The 19,964-nt window shown below is 39.2% G+C and overlaps 1 protein-coding gene across 1 annotated transcript in view; it reads right to left on the bottom strand.

The window, feature by feature from the left end:
• Positions 1–1,411: 1,411 nt before the first annotated feature.
• mIF2 (mitochondrial translation initiation factor 2) overlaps positions 1,412–19,964 on the bottom strand; it is a 195,012-nt gene continuing 176,459 nt past the window's right edge. Inside the window, exons 13-14 of the mRNA XM_076188967.1 lie at positions 17,205–17,345; positions 1,412–1,681 (exon numbers count right to left, since the gene is read on the bottom strand). Of these exons, the coding sequence (XP_076045082.1) occupies positions 1,509–1,681; positions 17,205–17,345 (314 nt within the window). The 3' untranslated portion in view covers positions 1,412–1,508. The remainder of the gene's footprint in view (positions 1,682–17,204; positions 17,346–19,964) is intronic.

The following is a 19,964-nucleotide window of genomic DNA, read 5'->3' as shown; positions in this document are numbered from 1 at the left end:
CTTTTCATTAGTTTATGGTCATCACTGTCACTATAAAACTCGAGTAACTTGTCTTTCTGTTTCTTCAAACCAAACACAGTGGTAGTTCCAACACCATATTCTTCAGGAAGATGCCTCACAGACACACCACAATCAAGTTTCTGCATTAACTCCATTGATAATGATAAATGCTTCCTTTTTTCTTACTCTTACTCATAAGGGTATCTGAAATTCTTTTTGATATTTTCACAGTAAACTATACAGAAAATTGCAAGAAAAGGTAACAAATAAAATGAACAGTAGATACATACAGTGTTGGTTCTTTCCTGTATACATTTCATGTTTGGCAGTAAGTAGCAGCCTACCTGCCAAGCATAGTCACATTACCCAAATGTTGGTGTCAGGTCAGGTTGACTATAGTGGTGCCTGGGAATTTGAATATAATTCATTCTATAAGCCCATTCAAATTCCAAGAAAATACCACAAAATAACACAAGAAAACACAGATGCCCTCACTATCACTTTAAGAATGAAACTGAGCACTCAGACAGCATGGGTGGAGGAACAATGCAAATACAAACACATGCAAGCAACTTCTGGAGCAGTTGAGAATTCATTTGAATTTTTATTTTATTTTATCTATCTATTTTGGGGGGAGGGAGGGGGGCAAAATTTCTTGAATTTTTCGTTTGAATTCCAAGTTATTCGAGTTTTGGGGCATTCAAATTCTGGGGCTATCACTTTATTTTCCCACCAAATGAAAATCATTATGATGCTCTCCACCCTCCACAAAAAAACATTCAGATTTTGGAGCTTTTCAGTTTTCAGATTGAGTACCTGTAGTATGATACAAATCTTTTGGGGGGAATCTTAGTCATATACTACTTCCTTCTTCCTTTAAAAGATCAATTCAACTCAGTTGTTGCTTCAAGTTTTACTGACTGGAAATCCACAGCCCCATAGCAACTGGCAATATTCCTTGGGCCCTCCCACAGATCCTTCTGGGAAGAAACCATGGATGATGTCTACATATTATTAGTGTGGGAATGTTCCTATGTCACCAGCTGAAAGTAGTAAGAGACGAAGTTGCAAGTTGCCAGCTCTCCTTGTGTCTGAAGGTGAAGGAAATGAAGATGAAACTGATAAAGAGATATCTTGGGCCCTCTTTGGAAAATGAATGTCAGCCCCTTGGGTCTGTATCTCCAAATGGAAGTGAGGAAGTTGATGGGATTTGAAGATGAACAGCAGCGAAATAAATTTCTGATGTCCTTCAGACAGTAATGTCATGTGCAAGTACCCTTCCTCATTCCCTTTTTGTGAATCAGGAGATATTTAAATGATACACTAAAGAAGACTCAAGTGAAAATCTTCCTAAAAGAAATTACCCAATATAATCTTTGTACAAGATGAGAACTTGTAATGATATATTAAAGACATATCAAATAATATTTTATTCAACAGGTGTCTATACAATTCACATCTTTTGTAAAAAAAATTATATATAAATATATATATATATATAGAAACTTCTAGAAACCTGGATCCCAGTCTGTATACTGATCTTCCTGGTCCACTCTGTAACACTGTATTGTGTCACCAGGTGCAAAATCAATCTCTGGGTCTTCAAACATAAGGCCACATTCTTTCTCCTTTGGTATTGTGTTAACCTCATTCTTCAAATGGCGCATAGACTCCAAGCATCCTGTAATATATTTGGTAATTGTAGTTAGGTCAGGGATTGGAGATGGTTAAAGAAAATAGAGAAAAGTGGGAGATAAGCCAGCTGTTGTTTGTGGACTACACTGTGCTTGTAGCAGGATCAATGGAGGGATTGAGGAAGTTGGTGACAGAGTTTGGGAGGGTGTGTGGAAGAAGGAAGTGCCAAGATAAGAGGGAGGGAAGAGGGTGGAGAGGAGTGGAGTATGTTAGGGATGGAATGGGTGGAAGTGGTTTTTATGCCTTTGTTTTTTGGCTGCCTCCTTATATGGAAAAAAAAAAAAAAAAAAAAAAAAAAAAATTGGTATATGTATTTACTTAGTTGTATTTTGTGGGAGAAGAGCTATGCTCGTAGGAACCCACAATTGTATCTTTCCGCATCCAGTTCTTTCTTAAAGTTGTGTATGGTTTTAGCACTCACTGTTTTCTCTTTTGATTTATTCCATGTATTTATCACTCTATGTGGAAAGCTATTCTTTTACAGATCTCTTCTGTAACTGTCCTTCTTAAGTTTCTTCTCGTGTCCCCTTGTATTTCTTTTGTCCCATTTAAGTAGATCATCCCTGTCAAAGATTTCCATCCCTTTCATAATTCTATATATGGATATCAAATCACCTCTTTCTCTTCTTTGCTCCAGAGTTAATAAGTTTAGTTTGTCCAATCTTTGTTCATATGTCAATATGCTGATATTTGGTGCCATCTTTGTTAGTGCTCTTTGAATTCTTTCTAATTTATGTTTTTTTTTGTATTGGGTGTCCATAGTGATGCTGCATACTCTAATTTTGGTCTTATCAGTGTAACTAGGATTTTCTTCACCATCTCCTTGTCCATGTAGTCAAAGGCCACTGTCATTGATCTTATTAAGTTGTAGGTTTCTCCAACTATTTTTTTTACATGTTTGTCTGGTGTCATGTCATTTGAAATTATCACTTCTAGGTCTCTTCCTGAATTTACTTTTGTAACTTCTTTTGTTCTAATTTTGTATTTACTGGATGTTCTATTTTTGCTTTTTCCAAATTCCATTATACTACATTTTTTAATGTTGAAATTCACTTCATTCTTTTTACTCCAATTCCAGAGTTTATCCAGATCTCCCTGAAAAGATTTACAGTCTTCTTCGTAACTCATTCTCTTCAATAGTTTTGCATCATCTGCAAAAAAGTTTATGTAGCATCTAATTCCTTCATCCATGTCATTTATATAAATAGCAAACATTATCGGAGCTAATACAGAGCCTTGGGGTACTCCACTTATCATGTCTGCCCATTTTGAGTTATTTTCTCTAAGTATCACTCATTTTTCTTCCTTTCAAGAAGTCTTCCAGCCATTCCAATAACTTTCCTTGTATTCCACCTATTAGTTCAATTTTTCTTAGTAGTTTTTTGTGTGGTACTTTGTCGAAAGTCTTTTGTAGGCCCAGGAAGGCACAATCTGCCCAGCCATCTCTTTCTTGTATTATGTCTAGCAATCTTGAGTAAAAGCACATTAAGTTTGTAGTACATGATCTTCCACTTCTAAATCCGAATTGGTTGGGGTTTAATATTTTGTTCTTTTCCAAGTGTTTAGTCCATTTGTTTTTAATAACTCTTTCGCATTTTTTTGCAATTGTGCTTGTAAGGGATACTGGTCTATAATTTGTTGGATTTTCTTTATTTCTTCCCTTATATATTGGTACAATATTAGCATTCTTCCAGTCTTGTGGTACTTTTCCTTCTCTGAGTGAGAAGTCAATTATCTTGTGTATTTTGTCTGTGAGTTTGTCTATGCATTCTTTTAATATCCAGGTTGCTATTCCGTCTGGCCCATGTGACTTTCTGAAATTGAGTTTCTTTATTTGGTCCTTTATTTCTTTCTGTGTCACCATTATTTCTTCCATTTTAGGGGATTCTTCCTGGTGACTCATCCCACAATTATGAGCTTTCAATTGTAAAAACAGACTTAAAATGTCTGGTCATTACTTCAGCCATTTCTATATCTTCTGTATATTCTTGATTTCCTTCACAGTTTTATTATTTCGTGTTTGTCTTTTACTTTGTCATTTACATATCTGTAGAACAGTTTAGGTTGATTTTTGCATTTTGCTATTATATCTTTTTCAGTTTCTTTTTTCCTCTCTTCGTATGTCTATGTATTCATTTCTCAGTTTGATGTATGTTTGCCATTTAGTCTCTTTTTTTTCTCTTTACCATCTTTCTAAGCTTTGTCTCTTCTATCTTTAGCATCGCTACACTTTTTATTATACCAGCACTTTCTGTACTCCCTTTTCTGTTTCTGCTTAGGCACATATTTGTCTGTTCTCTCTTTATATATTTCTTTGAAAATGTTCCATTTCTCTTCTGTCTTTGTTTCATCATTTGCAAATTTTTCCCAACAGGCATTTTGGAAAAAGTTTTACAAAATCAATATGTATGTATATGAATGTACTTGTAGTTGAAATACTGAGAACCAATTAAGTGATATTAAGATGTATTTGACTGGAAAGATAAAACAACTGTTACATACAACATAGCTATCACATGCAACACTAGTGAACAAAATTAAGTTGCTAAGCATGGATCCTAATCATTACACACACGAATCTATGCTTGATACAAATCAATGTTGTTCTCTCATTTCAGTACCACTCCCATAAGTGGTATAAGGTCCAACTAAACCACTTCTGCCATTTAGTGGTTATGACAATGGCAGTGCTTCTCCCTGCACATTCCTCTTAGCTGATTTTTCTTCTCCTAATATGAAGACCTATTACCATATATACTCGTGTATAAGTTGCACTTTTTTAACTAAATATTTTGCCAAAATCAGGGGTGCGACCTATCCACTCGACATTAATGAGGGACAGCACTACTCTGTCACTGAAGTCACAACAACTGGCGATTTCAATGTGACAGTGACATGGAATTTCAATGGTGTTCACACAATATGCATCGGAAAGGTTAATTCAAGCCTTTTGTATGCATAAAATATATATATCAAAGGTTCCTACTGACCTGCTGCTCTAAATTGAGCTATTACTGCTACAAAATTATATATTAATTACAATAAAATTGTAAAATATTCTCTTTTGTGTGTTTTATAGTGTTTATAAGCAATGTGACCTTGACCCGTTTATCGTACATCACCCGTTTCACTTGTGGTTGCATTCCTATATGTGCGCAAAATATGTTTTCATGGCGTAACGTAACTTAAAAATACTTATGATTTTTGTAATAAAAAATTATCATTTTCGTAAACTTCCATTAGGCCTATGGTAGATCACACAGAGTTTTAGGCCTAATAACTGCAAACCCTAATCATGAGTATCAGTAAGAGAAAGAGCTATGAAGTAGGTTTTAAGCTGAAAGTGGTGGATTACACAGAAGAATATGGAAACAGATCTGCAGAAAGGGAGTTTCGGGTTTCAGAAAAGGCAGGGAGGGGATGGAGAAAGCAGAAAGATCAGTTTAACCTCTTCACTCCGGGGCACATCGCACGTCTGGCGGCATTAGCTGCCCGACGTGCGATGTTGCGTCATAATAATCACATTATAAAAAAATCAAGTCTGCTCAATCGTTCGTTCTCTTTCACCCGTGTATTTTGATAACCATAGAAAATTGATGAAGCCAGTTTAGAGAGAATGGAAATTACGTAGGTACGACTACAATAAATATAATCAAGATGGCGACGTCGGCATCATCGAGTACCCACTTGCTCCTCATGCCGCCTACGTAGGCGTCACCGTATGGAAGTGGTTAAAGAATTTTTCTTCTATACTGTTGTATAGTGTCCACATGACAGTTAAATTCTATTGATTTTTTTGTCAAGTTGACTATAACGTTTTTAACGCAAGTACATTCGTTTATGATTATAGTTTTAGAAATGTAACTGTTGTTTATGTAAGTTTGCATTATGCACATGCATGACAGTTGGACAATCTACATGTGTTCTGATATCAAAATTTTGTGAGTAAAGTTTTGAAATATAGGTAAATATCTGATAAGTTTTATGTTTGAATGGGTCTCGTAAATTGCCAGATTATAGTGCGACCTATCCGCGGGTCAGCCACAAATAACCACTTTGACAACCACAAACTGGCGGTGTGACCTATCCATTGGTGCGACCTATACACAAGTATATACAGTAGTCCCACTTTACCCCATTCATCCATCTCACCCTTGGTCACCCCCTCATGTTCACCCCTTCCACCTCTGCCTTCCATACCTCTTTTACTAATCTTTTTTTCATTCATTCTTTTCATGTGTCCAAATCATTCTAATACTCTTTCATCAACCCTATCTCCCAACTCCCATTCCACCCCTATTCTCCTCCTCACATCCTCATTTCTCACTCTAGCCTAGTAACCCCTATCATACTTCTCAGGCACTTCATCTCAAACACATTCAAACTCCTCTCTTCCTCTCTTATGTTCCATGTTTCTGCACCATACAGTGCTGTCGGCACAATCATTCCTATCAGGGAGCTTAAAGATCTATAAAAGGAATTAAACATGGTCAGAAATGAAAATGAAAGAATGAAAAATGAAGATAAAAACAAAAATGAGGCTTTGAAAAAAGAAGTGAAAGAACAAATACAAACGGTGACTGAGAAAGTTAGAGAAACAGTTAAATAGACAGATCTCCAAGAAATAAAAAATCAATGTGAAGTAGAAAAAAAAAAAACTTTTAAAGAAATAGTACAGCAACAAGTGGAAGAAAATGCTAAATAAATGGTAAAGTAAATACATATACAAGTCTTTTTCCCCCCTTATAAGGGAGATAGCAAAAAAAAAAAAAGAAAAACAAAGGCATAAAAACCACTCCCATCCATTCCATCCCTATCATACTCCACTCCCTTCCACCCTCTTCCCTCCATCATATCATGGCACTTCCTGGATGACGGGTCATCCTTGCATCTCGCCTACTGCCCTGGGTCAGAAGCAGTGTCACAAGACACAGCACATCCACAGCAAGGCTGCTTCATTAAATTGGTGACCCCCCTCCTGTCCTCTCATGCAGAAAAGGAGAAGATAGAGAGAAATACCTTTGGGCTGCATCAAATTATTTCTCACACATACTCCCTCAACTCCCATCCCCCACCCATTCCACCTCATGCACCACAGCATCATCCATATACAACCATTCTCCATTCACCCGTATCTCCTGTCCTCTCCCATTCTTCCTCAACCAACATTCCCCTCTTTCCAAAAGCCCCTTTTACCCCATCCATCCATCTCATCCTAGGTCAACCCCTCATGTTCACTTCCTTCTACCTCTGCCTTCCACACCTCTTTTACTAGTCTTTCTTCACTCATTCTTTCCATGTGTCCAAACCATCCCAATACTCTTTCATCCACCCTATCTCCCAACTCCCTTTCCATCCCCATTCTCCTCCTCACCTTTTCATTTCTTACTCTGTCTATCCTAGTAACCCCTATCATACTTCTCAGGCACCTCATCTTAAACACACTGAAACTCCTCCTCTCTTATGTTCCATGTTTCTTCCCCGTACAGTTCTGTCAGCACAATCACTCCTTCATACAATCTCCTCTTAGCATCCATTCCCAGATGTCTATTTCTCATTACACTTTTCATTCCACCAAGGCATTTACTCGCTTCTCTCAATCTACATTCTACCTCCACCTCCACTCCTCCCTTTCCTGTCACAGTTGCATCCAAGTATCTAAAACTATCCACTTCCTCCAGTCTCTATCCCTTAATACTTCCAGTCTGCTGCCACTTTCTCCCCTTGTACATCTCATCACCTTACCTTTACCCATATTTATCTTCAACTTCCTTCTTTTGCACACCTTCCCAAGCTGTCACTAACTTCCTCAATCCCTCCTCTGATCCTGCTACAAGCGCAGTGTCATCTGCAAACAGCAGTTGGGTTATCTCCCACTTTTCTCCATTTTCTTTAACCATCTCCAATTCCTGACTCACTACCCTTGCATTAACCTCTTGCACCATCCCATCCACATATAAATCGAACAGCCAGGGCCACATAACACATCCCTGACGAAGTCCCACCTTTACCTCAAACCACTCATTCTACATGTGGTACTCCCCCAGGTAGGCGTAGCTCCTCCTTGTAAAAACTCTTGACAGCTCCTAGAAGCTTTCCTCCTATCCCATATATCTGCAATACCTCCCACTGTGCCTTCCTGTCTCCCTTTTCCAAATCCATAAAAGCCCCAAAAACATCCTTACCTTTTCCTAAAGCTTTCTCACATACCTGTCTTACCACAAAAATCTGATCTATGCAACTCATACCTGTCCTAAACCCACACTGTTCATCATCAATTACTCCCTCTCCTATTCTCTCAATCAAGACCCTCCCATAAGCCTTCCCAACTACACTTAACAAGCTGATCCCTCTGAAACTACTACACTCACACTTGTCCCCTTTTCCCTTGTAGAGTGGAACTATACAGGCACTCCTCCAGTCCTCCAGCACTCTACCCTCTCTTAAACAAACATTAAATAACCTCACCAGTCAGTCCACCATCACTGTACCTCCTTTTTTCAGACATTCTGCATGATATCCATCCAACCCAGGTGCCTTACCTGCTCTTATTATCTTAACAACTGCCTTCACCTCATCTTTCCTTATTTCTCCTCCATTTTCCTCACTCATCACAGTCATTGTCTTAGTGCTTCCCGCTGCAACTACCTTTCCCTCCCTATCCTCCTTCACATTTAGCAACTCCCTAAAATACTCTGCCCATCTTCCTCTTACTGCCATCTCTTCCATTATCATCTCTCCATCTGCACCTTTTACCTTTTCCTGTCTACTTGATAGTAATTATGGGTGAATTTAATTCAAAAGAAATATGTTGGGAAGAAATGACAGTGAAAGGTGGAGAAGACCTTTGGGGAAATATACTACTGGATATGACCATTGAATACACAATAACTCAATGGGTAGAGGAAAATAACAGATGTAGAAACAATGAAGAACCATCGAGACTAGATTTAATATTTATGTCCGAGCCTGAAATTGTGGATAAAATAGAATACAGGACACCAATTGGGAAAAGTGACCACATACTAATAGATTCTGAACTAAAATAACAAATTGATTTGAGAAGAAATGAGAAACATAGAAAAGAAAGACTAGTGTACAACAAAACAGATTTTGAGAAACTCAAAAAATTCTTTCAAAATGTAAATTGGGAAGACTTCTTTAATGAACAAGGATGGAAGAGAAATGGAACATATTAAAAGAAAGTTATAATGAAGGAATAGACAAATACATACCAAAGCAGAAGCAGGTACAACAAAAAATGTAGTGAGGCTAAAGAGAGAAGAGCTAAAGCTTGGAAAAGATGGGAGGGAAAAAAATTAAGTGGCAAATATATATCAAACTAAGAAAAGAATATGTAAAAATACACAGGGTAAAGAGAGACTATGAAAAAGACATAATAGAAAAATGCAAGGACCAACCTAAACTATTCTACAGGTATGTGAATGGTAAACTAAAAGAAAAACAAGAAATAGTAGAACTACATCAAGGGAATAATGAATATATAGAAGAAGTAGAAATGGCTGAAATTATGAACATTTTAAATCTGTAGTCACAATTGAAAGTACACAACATTGGAAGGAAGGACAGAGAAAAAGATCCCCCCAATGAAAGAAATAACTGTGACACAGAAGGAAATAAGGGACCAAATAAAAAACCTTGACGTCAGAAAATCACATGTTCCGGATGGAATTGCAAATTGGATATTAAAAGGGAGGAAAAAGAAGGAAGGGTAGTGAGTGGTGGGATGAGGAAGCAAAGAAATGTGTAGAAGAGAAGAAGCAGGCATTCATAGATTGGCTGCAAAGTAGGACGAGGCAATCATATGAGAGGTACAAAGTAAAGAGAAGGGAAGCTAAGCATAAGATAAAGGAAGCAAAGAGGAGAGCAGATGTGAAATGGGGTAAGAGTATGACAGAAAATTTTGAAAGCAATAAAAAGATGTTTTGGAAGGAAATTAAAAGAGAAAAGGGAGGCGAATCAAGTAGAGAAGAAAAGGTAAAAGGTGCAGATGGAGAGATGATAATGGAAGAGAAGGCAGTGAGAAGAAGGTGGGCAGAGTATTTTAGGGAGTTGCTAAATGTGAAGGAGGATAGGGAGGGAAAGGTAGTTGCAGTGGGAAGCGCTAAGAAAATGAGAGTGATGAGTGAGGAAAATGGAAAAGAAATAGGGAAGGATGAAGTGAAAGCAGCTGTTAAGATGATGAGATCAGGTATGGCACCTGGTCTGGATGGATGCCATGCAGAATGTCTGAAGAAAGGAGGTACAGTGATGGTGGACTGACTGGTGAGATTGTTTAATGTTTGTTTGAGAGAGGGTAGAATGCTGGAGGACTGGAGGAGTGCCTGTATAGTTCTGCTTTACAAGGGAAAGGGGGACAAGTGTGAGTGTAGTAGTTTCAGAGGGATCAGCTTTTTGTGTGTAGTTGGGAAGGCTTATGGGAGGGTCTTCATTGAGAGGATTAAGAGAGGAACAGAGGGAGTAATTGGTGTGGAACAGTGTGAGGTAATGTAGATCAGATCTTTGTAGTAAGACAGATATGTGAGAAAGCTATAGGAAAAGGTAAGGGTGTTTTTTGGGCTTTTATGGATCTGGAAAAGGCTTACGACAGGGTAGAGAGGTAGGTACTGTGGGAGGTACTGCAGATATATGGGATAGGAAAGCTGTTAAGAGCAGTCAAGAGTTTTTACGAGAGTAGTAAAGCTTGTGTTAGGATTAGAAATGGAGAGAGTGAATGGTTTGAGGTAAAGGTGGGACTTCGTCAGGGATGTGTTATGTCGCCCTGGCTGTTCAATCTTTACATGGATGGGGTGGTGCGAGAGGTGAATGCAAGGGTAGTGGGTCAGGGGTTGGAGATGATTAAAGAAAATGGAGAAAAGTGGAAGGTGAGCCAGTTGTTGTTTGCTGACAACACTGCGCTTGTAGCAGGATCAGAGGAGGGATTGAGGAAGTTAGTGATAGAGTTTGAGAAGGTGTGTGAAAGAAGGAAGCTGAAGATAAATGTGGGTAAAAGTAAGGTGATGAGATGTACAAGGGGAGAGAGTGACAGCAGGCTGGAGGTGAGCATTAAGGGTGAAAGACTGGAGGAAGTGGATAGTTTTAGATACTTGGGTGTGAATATGGCAGAAAAGGGAGGAGTGGGGGTGGAGGTAGAATGTAGATTGAGAGAAGCGAGTAAATGCCTTGGTGGAATGAAAAGTGTAATGAGAAATAGACATCTGGGAATGGATGTTAAGAGGAGTGATTGTGCCAACAGCATTGTACAGGGCAGAAACATGGAACATGAGAGAGGAAGAGAGAAGGAGTTTAAATGTGTTTGAGATGAAATGTTTGAGAAGTATGATAGGGGTTACTAGGCTAGATAGAGTGAGAAATGAGGAGGTGAGGAGAACAGGGGTGGAAAGGGGACTGATAGATATGGTTGGTGAAAGGGTATTAGGATGGTTTGGACACATGGAAAGAATGAGTGAAGAAAGATTAGTAAAAGAAGTGTGGAAGGTAGAGGTGGAAGGAGTGAATATGAGGGGGCGTCCTAGGATAAGATGGATGGATGGGGTGAAAGGGGCACTACAAAAGAGAGGAATGTCTGTGGAGGAAGGACGGGAGATGACAGAAGATAGGGGTGAATGGAGAGGGGTTGTGTATAGATGATGGTGTGATGCATGAGGGGGAGTGGGTGGGGGATGGGGGTGAGGAAGTATGTATGAGAAAAAAAAAAAGAAAAAAAAAGAAAAAAAAAAAAAAAAAATTGACACAGCCCGAAGGGATTTCTCCTAGTCTCCTCCTTTTTCTGTGTGAGGGGACGGAGAGGGGGGGTTGCCGAATTTATGAAGCGGCCTTGCTGTGGATGTCCTGTGCCTTGCGACACTGCTTCTGACCCAGGGCTGTGGACAGGATGCAGGGATGACCCGTCATCCAGGAGGTGCCAAGATAAGAGGGAGGGAGGAGGGTGGAGGGGAGTGGAATGTATAGGAAACGGAATGGGTGGGAGTGGTTTCTATGCCTTTTTCTTTTTGGCTACCCCCCATGTAGGGGGAATGAGCCTTTGGTATATGTATGTATAGATGACCTAATGGACAAAATATATAAAATAATTTATTACTCAAAGAAGGAAAGGTATCACAAGATTGGAAAAATGCAAATATTGTACCAATATATAAAAGAGGGAACAAGGCAAATCCAACTAACTATAGACTGGTCTCCCATACAAGCACTATTGCAAAAATATGTGAAAAAGTTATCAAAAGTAGATGGATTCTGGAAGAAAATAATATAGTGAATCCAAAACAATTTGGATTTAGAAATGGAAGATCATGTGCCACTAACTTGATTTGGTTTTACTCGAGACTAATAGAAATAATGCAAGAAAGGGACAGATGGGTGGATTGTGCGTTTCTGGATTTACAAAAAGCATTTGATAAAGTACTACAAAAAAAGCTACTATGAAAAATTTAAACAATAGGTAGTGTTCATGGAAAGTTATTGGAATGGATGGAAGATTTCTTGAACAGGAGAAAAATGAAGGTGGTACATAAGAGACAAAAACTCAACCTAGGAAGAAGTGATATGTGGAGTCCCACAAGGTTCTGTATTGGCTCCTATAATGTTTGCCATATATATAAATGACATGGATGAAGGTGTGGAATGTTATATAATACAACTAGGTAAATACTAAAGAAAGTACAGGAAGACTGTGAATCACTATAGAAAGACCTGGATAAAGTCAGAATAGAGTCAAAAGTGGGAAGTAAACTTCAACATCAAGAAATGTAGTATAATGGAGTTTGGAAAAAGTAAAAATAGAAAATCAGGGCAATATAAAATTGGTACAAAGGATGGTAAAAAATTTAGCTCAGAAAGGGGCCTAGGAGTAATTATCAGCAGACATGTCACCAGACAAGCATATCAACAAAATAGTCAAAGAAACCTTCAATTTACTAAGATCAATGAAAATGGCCTTTGACTACATGGATGAGTAAATGGTAAAGGAAATATTAATTACACTGATGAGACCAATATTGGAGTACAATACAACACTATGGACACCCAATACTGAAAATATAAAGAAATTAGAAAGAATTCAATGAGCAACAACAAAGATGGCACCAACACTCTAAATTGACATATGAAAAAAGACTGTCAAACTGGAACTACCAACCCTGGAACAAAGAAGAGAAAGAGGAGATCTACTGACCATTTACAGAATTATGAAAGGGATGGAAGTCCTTGATGAGGCAATATTGTTTGCAAAAAATATACAAGAATTTAAGAACAAACTTGATGCTGAAAGATATAAAGACGCACTATGAGCACAGCTCTCTTCACACATAATACAACTAGGTAAATACAATCTCCTCTTAGTATCCATTCCCAAATGTCTATTTCTCATTACACTTTTTAATCCACCAAGGCATTTACTTGCTTCTCTCAATCTATATTCTACCTCCACCTCCACTCCTCCCTTTCCCGCCATATTCACACCCAAGTATCTAAGACTATCCATTTCCTCCTGTCTCTCTCCCTTAATACTCACTTCCAGTCTGCTGCCACTTTCCTCCTGTTGTACTTCTCATAATTTTACATTTACCCACATTTATCTTCAATTTCCTTCTTTCGCACACCATCCCAAACTCTGTCACTAACTTCCTCATTGCCTCCTCTGTATCCTGCTAAAAGTGCAGTGTCATCAGCAAACAACAACTGGCTTATCTCCTGCTTTTCTCCATTTTTTTTTTAACCAACTCCAATCCCTGGCCCACTCCCTTGCATTTACCTCTTGCACTACCCAATCCATGTATAAATTGAACAGCCAAGGTGACATAACATATCCCTGACAAAGTCCCACCTTTACCTCAAACCACTCACTCTCCATTTCCCATTCTAATACAAGTTCTACTACTCTCATAAAAACTCTTGACTGTTCTTAAAAGCGTCCCTCCTATCCCTTATATTTGCAATATCTCCCAGTGCCTTCCTGTCTACCTTGTCATAAACCTTTTCCAAATCTATAAAATCCCAAAAAAACATCTTACCTTTTCCTAAAGCTTTTTCACATATCTGTCTTACCACAAAAATCTGATCCACACAACTCCTACATGTCCTAAAACCACACTGTTTCTCACCAATTACTCCCTCTCTTCCTCTCCTAATTCTCTCAATCAAGACCCTCCCATAAGCCTTCCCAACTACACTTAACCAGCTGATCCCTCTGAAACTACAACATTCACACATGTCCCCTTTTCCCTTGTAAAGTAGAACTATACAGGCACTCCTCCAGTCCTCTGGTACTCTACCCCCTCTTAAACAAACATTAAATAACTTCACCAGTCAGTCCACCATCATTGTACCTCCTTTCTTTGGACATTCTGCATGACATACATCCAATCCAGTGCCTTACCTGCTCTCACCATCTTAACAACTGTCTTCACTTAATATTTCCTTATTTCTTCTCCATTTTCCTCACTCATCACCGTCATTTTCTTAGCATTTCCCACTGCAACTACCTTTCCCTCCCTATCCTCCTTCACATTTAGCAACTCCCTAAAATACTCTGTCCATCTTCCTCCTACTGTCCTCTCTTCCATTATCATCTCTCCATCTGCACCTTTTACCTTTTCTTCTTTACTTGATTTGCCTCCTCTTCCTCTCTTAACCACTTCATGCTGGGCCAAAATCTCGCAGGCAGCATTAGCTGCCAGACGTACAATGTTGTCATAATACTCGCATTATAAAAATAAAGTCACCGCTGTATCGATCATTCTCTCTTTCACCCGTGAATTTTGATGAAGTCAGTTTACAGAGTATGGGGGTCACGCAGGTACAACTACAATAAATACAGTCGAACCTCGAAAGCCCGGACTAATTGGAGGGAAGGGAGGTCCGGTCATGCCAAAAGTCCGGTCATCGAAAATGTTGCCCTAACACCCGTAGATTTTCGTAGCGGTATACAGACGCTCCTCTAATTACGTTCATTCATTTTACGTTTTTTCGATTTTGTTTGAACTGACTGAAAAAAAAATTGTAGAAATTTTTTTTAGTGAATCTTTTAGTTTAGCGCGCTCTCCATAGTTCAAATGATACTTGCGCATGATGCTGCGTCCATTGTTTACATTGCACAAACGACAAACTGAACATGCCTTGCCTCCTCCTCCTCCCCCACCATCTCAATTTATGTTGCTTGAATTCAATTTATTTGAAATTAATGTTATTATTTTACAATGTTATGTGTATAATTAATGATTTAGGGGTGTTTTATAAAATACGGTAATAGAATTTACGGATGTATAGTACAGTAACAACTTACGTTCATTTTCAACTTACGTTCGGCCGTTCAGAACGTAACTAAAACGTAAGTTGAGGAGCGTCTATACGTATAAGTACTGTGTGATATGGCATAGAAACACATAAGAATAATACTCTAACACTGTAATAATAATACTATAATACTAATAATTCTGTAATAATAACTGTAATACAGGCATGTAAATGTACTGTACATACAGTGTACTGTACTGTATTTTTTATTACGTTAGGTACTAACTACTGGGCTCAATCTTTTGCTTTTTTTAAATGATAGGATATGGTACAGTACATTTACATTTAGTGTATTAATAAAAAGTAAAAGTTTTCATTTAACTTATCCTACGATGTATTTACTTAACTTAAACGGCTCCACACACTCACTGTTGGCACTTCCACTCTCCCCATGTGTTGTTACATTAAAAAGGCCATGTCGGTTTCTAAAGCGCCACAACCACCCATCACTTCCTTTGAAATCTGTTATGCCTAGATTTTCGGCAATTTGTTGTGCTGCGGCTATGATCTCCACTCCCCTAACATTTAACCCCACACTTTTTTGCGACAGATACCACTTCATAACTCCCTCATCTAATAGGTTTATCTTTCCAGTTTTCATATATTTTCTTGCAGTTACCTTCCCACTTTTGCTGGCTGAACCGTCAATGCTGAATTTAGTGGCATAAGATTGTAATTTTTCTTTGGCCTTTTTGATGTCCGACACGGTCTGCTTCATAAACCCATATTCCTCACACACTTGCACCACAGTAGTTCCCTTTTCAAGTTTTCTTTAATATTTGTAGCTTCTGCTGGAGGTTCAGCATCACCTAAGTAGTTTTGCGAGGCTTTAGTGGCTTAGGAGGCATGGTTATGGATGCACAATAGGCGCACAATAGCACTATAACACTGTAAATATCGGAAGGTATGCATGCGGGGCAGTGGTGGCGGCCAGGGTTGCCACGTTCTCTACACTGCCGTGTAGAATGGGAGTGTTGCCATACCGGGGCATACATTTTTCTCGGGCTTGTGCAGACTTTCATAGCAAGATATACTTGTCAAACTTTGACAAAATATTGGTTTTAGTTTTTTTTATTCTTGAATGTATATAAGGCACCCATTCCCTAACATATTCAGTAAGATATAATTTTTTTTTTATATTGTTATCGCTAAAAGAAAGCTGAAACTTTTGCGTAGAATTTTTTTCTACACCGTAAAAACGTATCTTTTGGGGGTAGTTCTATGATTTTTAAACAAAAGTTTGAGTCTTTTAATGTTTTTAAAAGCATGCTGATATGTAGAAAAAATTTCCTCATGTCCTTGTGCAGTTGCCACATGCCGCTATTTTACTACGATTTGGTACAAAATTCTACGAAACGGCAGCCCTGGTGCTAAAAGAAAGCCGAAACTTTCTGTAGAATTTTTTTCTACACCATAAAAACGTATCTTTTGGGGTATAATATTTTATAAGTAACACAATTACCAATAAAAGTCATATTTTGATGTACCATTTATTATTTGATAACTAGTTCTATGATTTTTAAACAAAAGTTTGAGTTTTTGAATGTTTGTAACAGCCCGCTGATATGTAGAAAAAATTTCCTCATGTCCTTGTGCAGTTGCCACATGCTGCTATTTTACTACGTTTTGGTACAAAATTCTATGAAACGGCAGCCCTGGTGGCGGCTTGACTGGGCCGGGCTTGAGTACACGTGTACGGCCATTGCTACCACCTACCGGACAAATAGGGAACTTTGCTTGAAAAGTCCACCCTTTGTTCATTTTGACCGGTCATACAAGGGTCCGGGCATTCCGGGTCCGGGCTTTTGAGGTTCGACTGTATAATCAAGACGCCGATATGGCAGCCTTGCGTACCCACTAGCTCCTCATGACGCCTACGTAGGTGTCACCATATGGAAGGGGTTAATTTCTTTCCAAAACATCTTTTTATTACTTTTAAAATTTTCTTTCATGTCACTAATGAAACACTTTGTTAATATATATATTTTTTTTCTAGAAAATTAGTTATTTGACTTATCAAATAACAATTTCTCAAATTGGACAAGGGTATTCAAAATTCCTTAAATGAAAATAAAGAACTAACTACTAAGTAAGAAGAAGATATGTATGACCTTGGACTTCTTTGATAGCTACTAATGCCATTCTCATAATATTGATTACAATATAATGATTAATATACCAACTGTATGTCTCACCTTCATATACTATATCATGACCACGAAGAACACGGTATAGAGCATCCTTCTTAAGTTCACCCTTGACACAACGACAACCTGCCACAGGATGTTTCTTCTTGCCTTCACTGATCAGAAACACTTCCAATACATTGGCTTCACCTAGTATAAAGAAAATTAAAAGAAAAACTGACATAAGGTATTGTCATATAAAAAATATATAATTATTACTAAGTGAATCTGATTTTCTTTTTACACACTATTTTATATACATTTACCCATACTGGGATGCTGGCTGCAAGGTACATCATCATATACCAAGGCTTTTTCCCCCTTTCAAGGGAGGTAGCCAAAAAGGGAAAGGCACAAAAACACTCCCACCCATTTCATCCCTAAATACACTCCACACCCCTCCCACCCTCCCTCTCATCTGAGCACCTCCTGGATGACGGGTCATCCCTGCACCTTGCCCACCGCCCTGGGTCAGAAGCAGTGTCGCAAGACACAGCACATCCACAGCAAGGCCGCTTCATTTAATCGGCGACCCCCCCTCTCCGTCCCCCCTTGCATATTAGGAGAGGACGGGGAGAAATCCCTTCGGGCTGCGTCAAAATTTGCTCACACATACTACCTCACCCCCCCTCCCGCCCATTCCTCCTCATGCAATCACAACATCATCCATATACAACCATTCTCCACTCACCTCTGTCTTCCATCCTCTCCCTTCCTTCCTCAACAGACATTCTCCTCTTCCCCAAAGCACCCTTCACCCCATCCATCCACCTCATCCTAGGACGTCCCCTCATGTTCACTCCCTCCACATCTGCCTTCCATACCTCTTTTACTAGTCTTTCTTCACTCATTCTTTCCATGTGTCCAAACCATCCTAATATTCTTTCATCAACCCTATCTCTCAGCTCCTTTTTCACCCCTGTTCTCCTCCTCACCTCCTCATTTCTCACTCTATCTAGCCTAGTAACCCCCACCATACTTCTCAGACACCTCATCTCAAACACATTCAAACTCCTTCTCTCTTCTTCTCTTATGTTCCACGTTTCTGCCCCATACAGTGCTGTTGGCACAATCACTCCTTCATACAGTCTCCTCTTTGCATCCATTCCTAAATGTCTATTCCTCATTACACTCTTTAATCCACCAAGGCATTTACTCGCTTCTCTCAATCTACATTCTACCTCCACCTTCACTCCACCTTTTCCTGCTACACTTGCACCCAAGTATCTAAAACTATCCACTTCCTCCAGTCGCTCTCCCTTAATGTTCATTTCCAGTCTACTGCCACTTTCACCCCTTGTACATCTCATCACCTTACTTTTACCCACATTTATCTTTAGCTTTCTTCTATCACATACTCTCCCAAACTCTGCCACCAGCTTCCTCAATCCCTCCTCCGATCCTGCCACAAGTGCAGTGTCGTCCGCAAACAACAGCTGGCTCACCTCCCACTTTTCTCCATTTTCTTTAACCATCTCCAATCCCTGACCCACTACCCTTGCATTCACCTCTCGCACCACCCCATCCATGTATAAGTTGAACAGCCAGGGCGACATAACGCATCCTTGATGAAGTCCCACCTTTACCTCAAACCACTCACTCTCTCCATTTCCAATCCTGACACAAGCTCTACTACTCTCATAAAAACTCTTGACAGCTCCCAAAAGCTTTCCTCCTATCCCATAAATCTGCATAACCTCCCACAGTGCCTTTCTGTCTACCCTATCATAAGCCTTTTCCAGATCCATAAAAGCCCAAAAAACATCCTTCCCCTTTCCTATAGCTTTCTCACATATTTGTCTTACCACAAAGATCTGATCTACACAATCTCTACCTGTCCTAAATCCACACTGTTCCTCACCAATTACTCCTTCTGTTCCTCTCCTAATCCTCTCAATCAAGATCCTCCCATAAGCCTTCCCAACTACACTTAACAAGCTAATCCCTCTGAAACTACTACATTCACACTTGTCCCCTTTTCCCTTGTAAAGAGGAACTATACAGGCACTCCTCCAGTCCTCCGGTACTCTACCCATTCTCCAGCAAACATTAAATAACCTCACCAACCAGTCCACCATCACTTGACCTCCCTTTTTCAGACATTCTGCATGGCATCCATCCAGACCAGGTGCCTTACCTGCTTTCATCATCTTTACAACTGCCTTCACCTCATCCTTCCTTATTTCTCCTCCATTCTCCTCACTCATCACTCTCATTTTCTTTGCATTTCCCACTGCAGCTATCTTTCCTTCCCTATCCTCCTTCACATTTAGCAACTCCCTAAAATATTCTGCCCATCTTCCCCTTACTGCCTTCTCTTCCATTATCATCTCTCCATCTGCACCTTTTACCTTTTCTTCCCTACTTGATTTGCCTCCTCTTCCTCTCTTAATTTCTTTCCAAAACATCTTTTTATTACTTTCAAAATTTTCTGTCATACTCTTACCCCATTTCACATCTGCTCTCCTCTTTGCAACCTTTACCTTTTGCTTTACTTCTCTTTTCTTCTTTGTACCTCTCATATGACTCCCTCGTCCTCTTTTGTAACCAATCTGTGAATGCTTGCTTCTTCTCTTCTACAACCTTCTTTGTTTCCTCATCCCACCATTCACTACCCTTTCTTCTATTTCCCCCTGTCCTTCTTGTTCCACACACCATCCTTGCACACTTTATGACTCCCTCCTTGAACCATCCCCATTCCTCCTCCACACCCATCTCTACTCCATCCTTTACTCCCTCCCACTCCTCCTTCAGCTTCTTTCCATACTC

Source organism: Oratosquilla oratoria, chromosome 8 (assembly GCF_046742065.1).
Source record: "Oratosquilla oratoria isolate Oo_2021 chromosome 8, ASM4674206v1, whole genome shotgun sequence".
Lineage (NCBI taxonomy): Eukaryota > Metazoa > Arthropoda > Malacostraca > Stomatopoda > Squillidae > Oratosquilla > Oratosquilla oratoria.
Note: the sequence above shows the minus strand (reverse complement) of the source record. Positions and strands in the feature narration are given on the sequence as shown.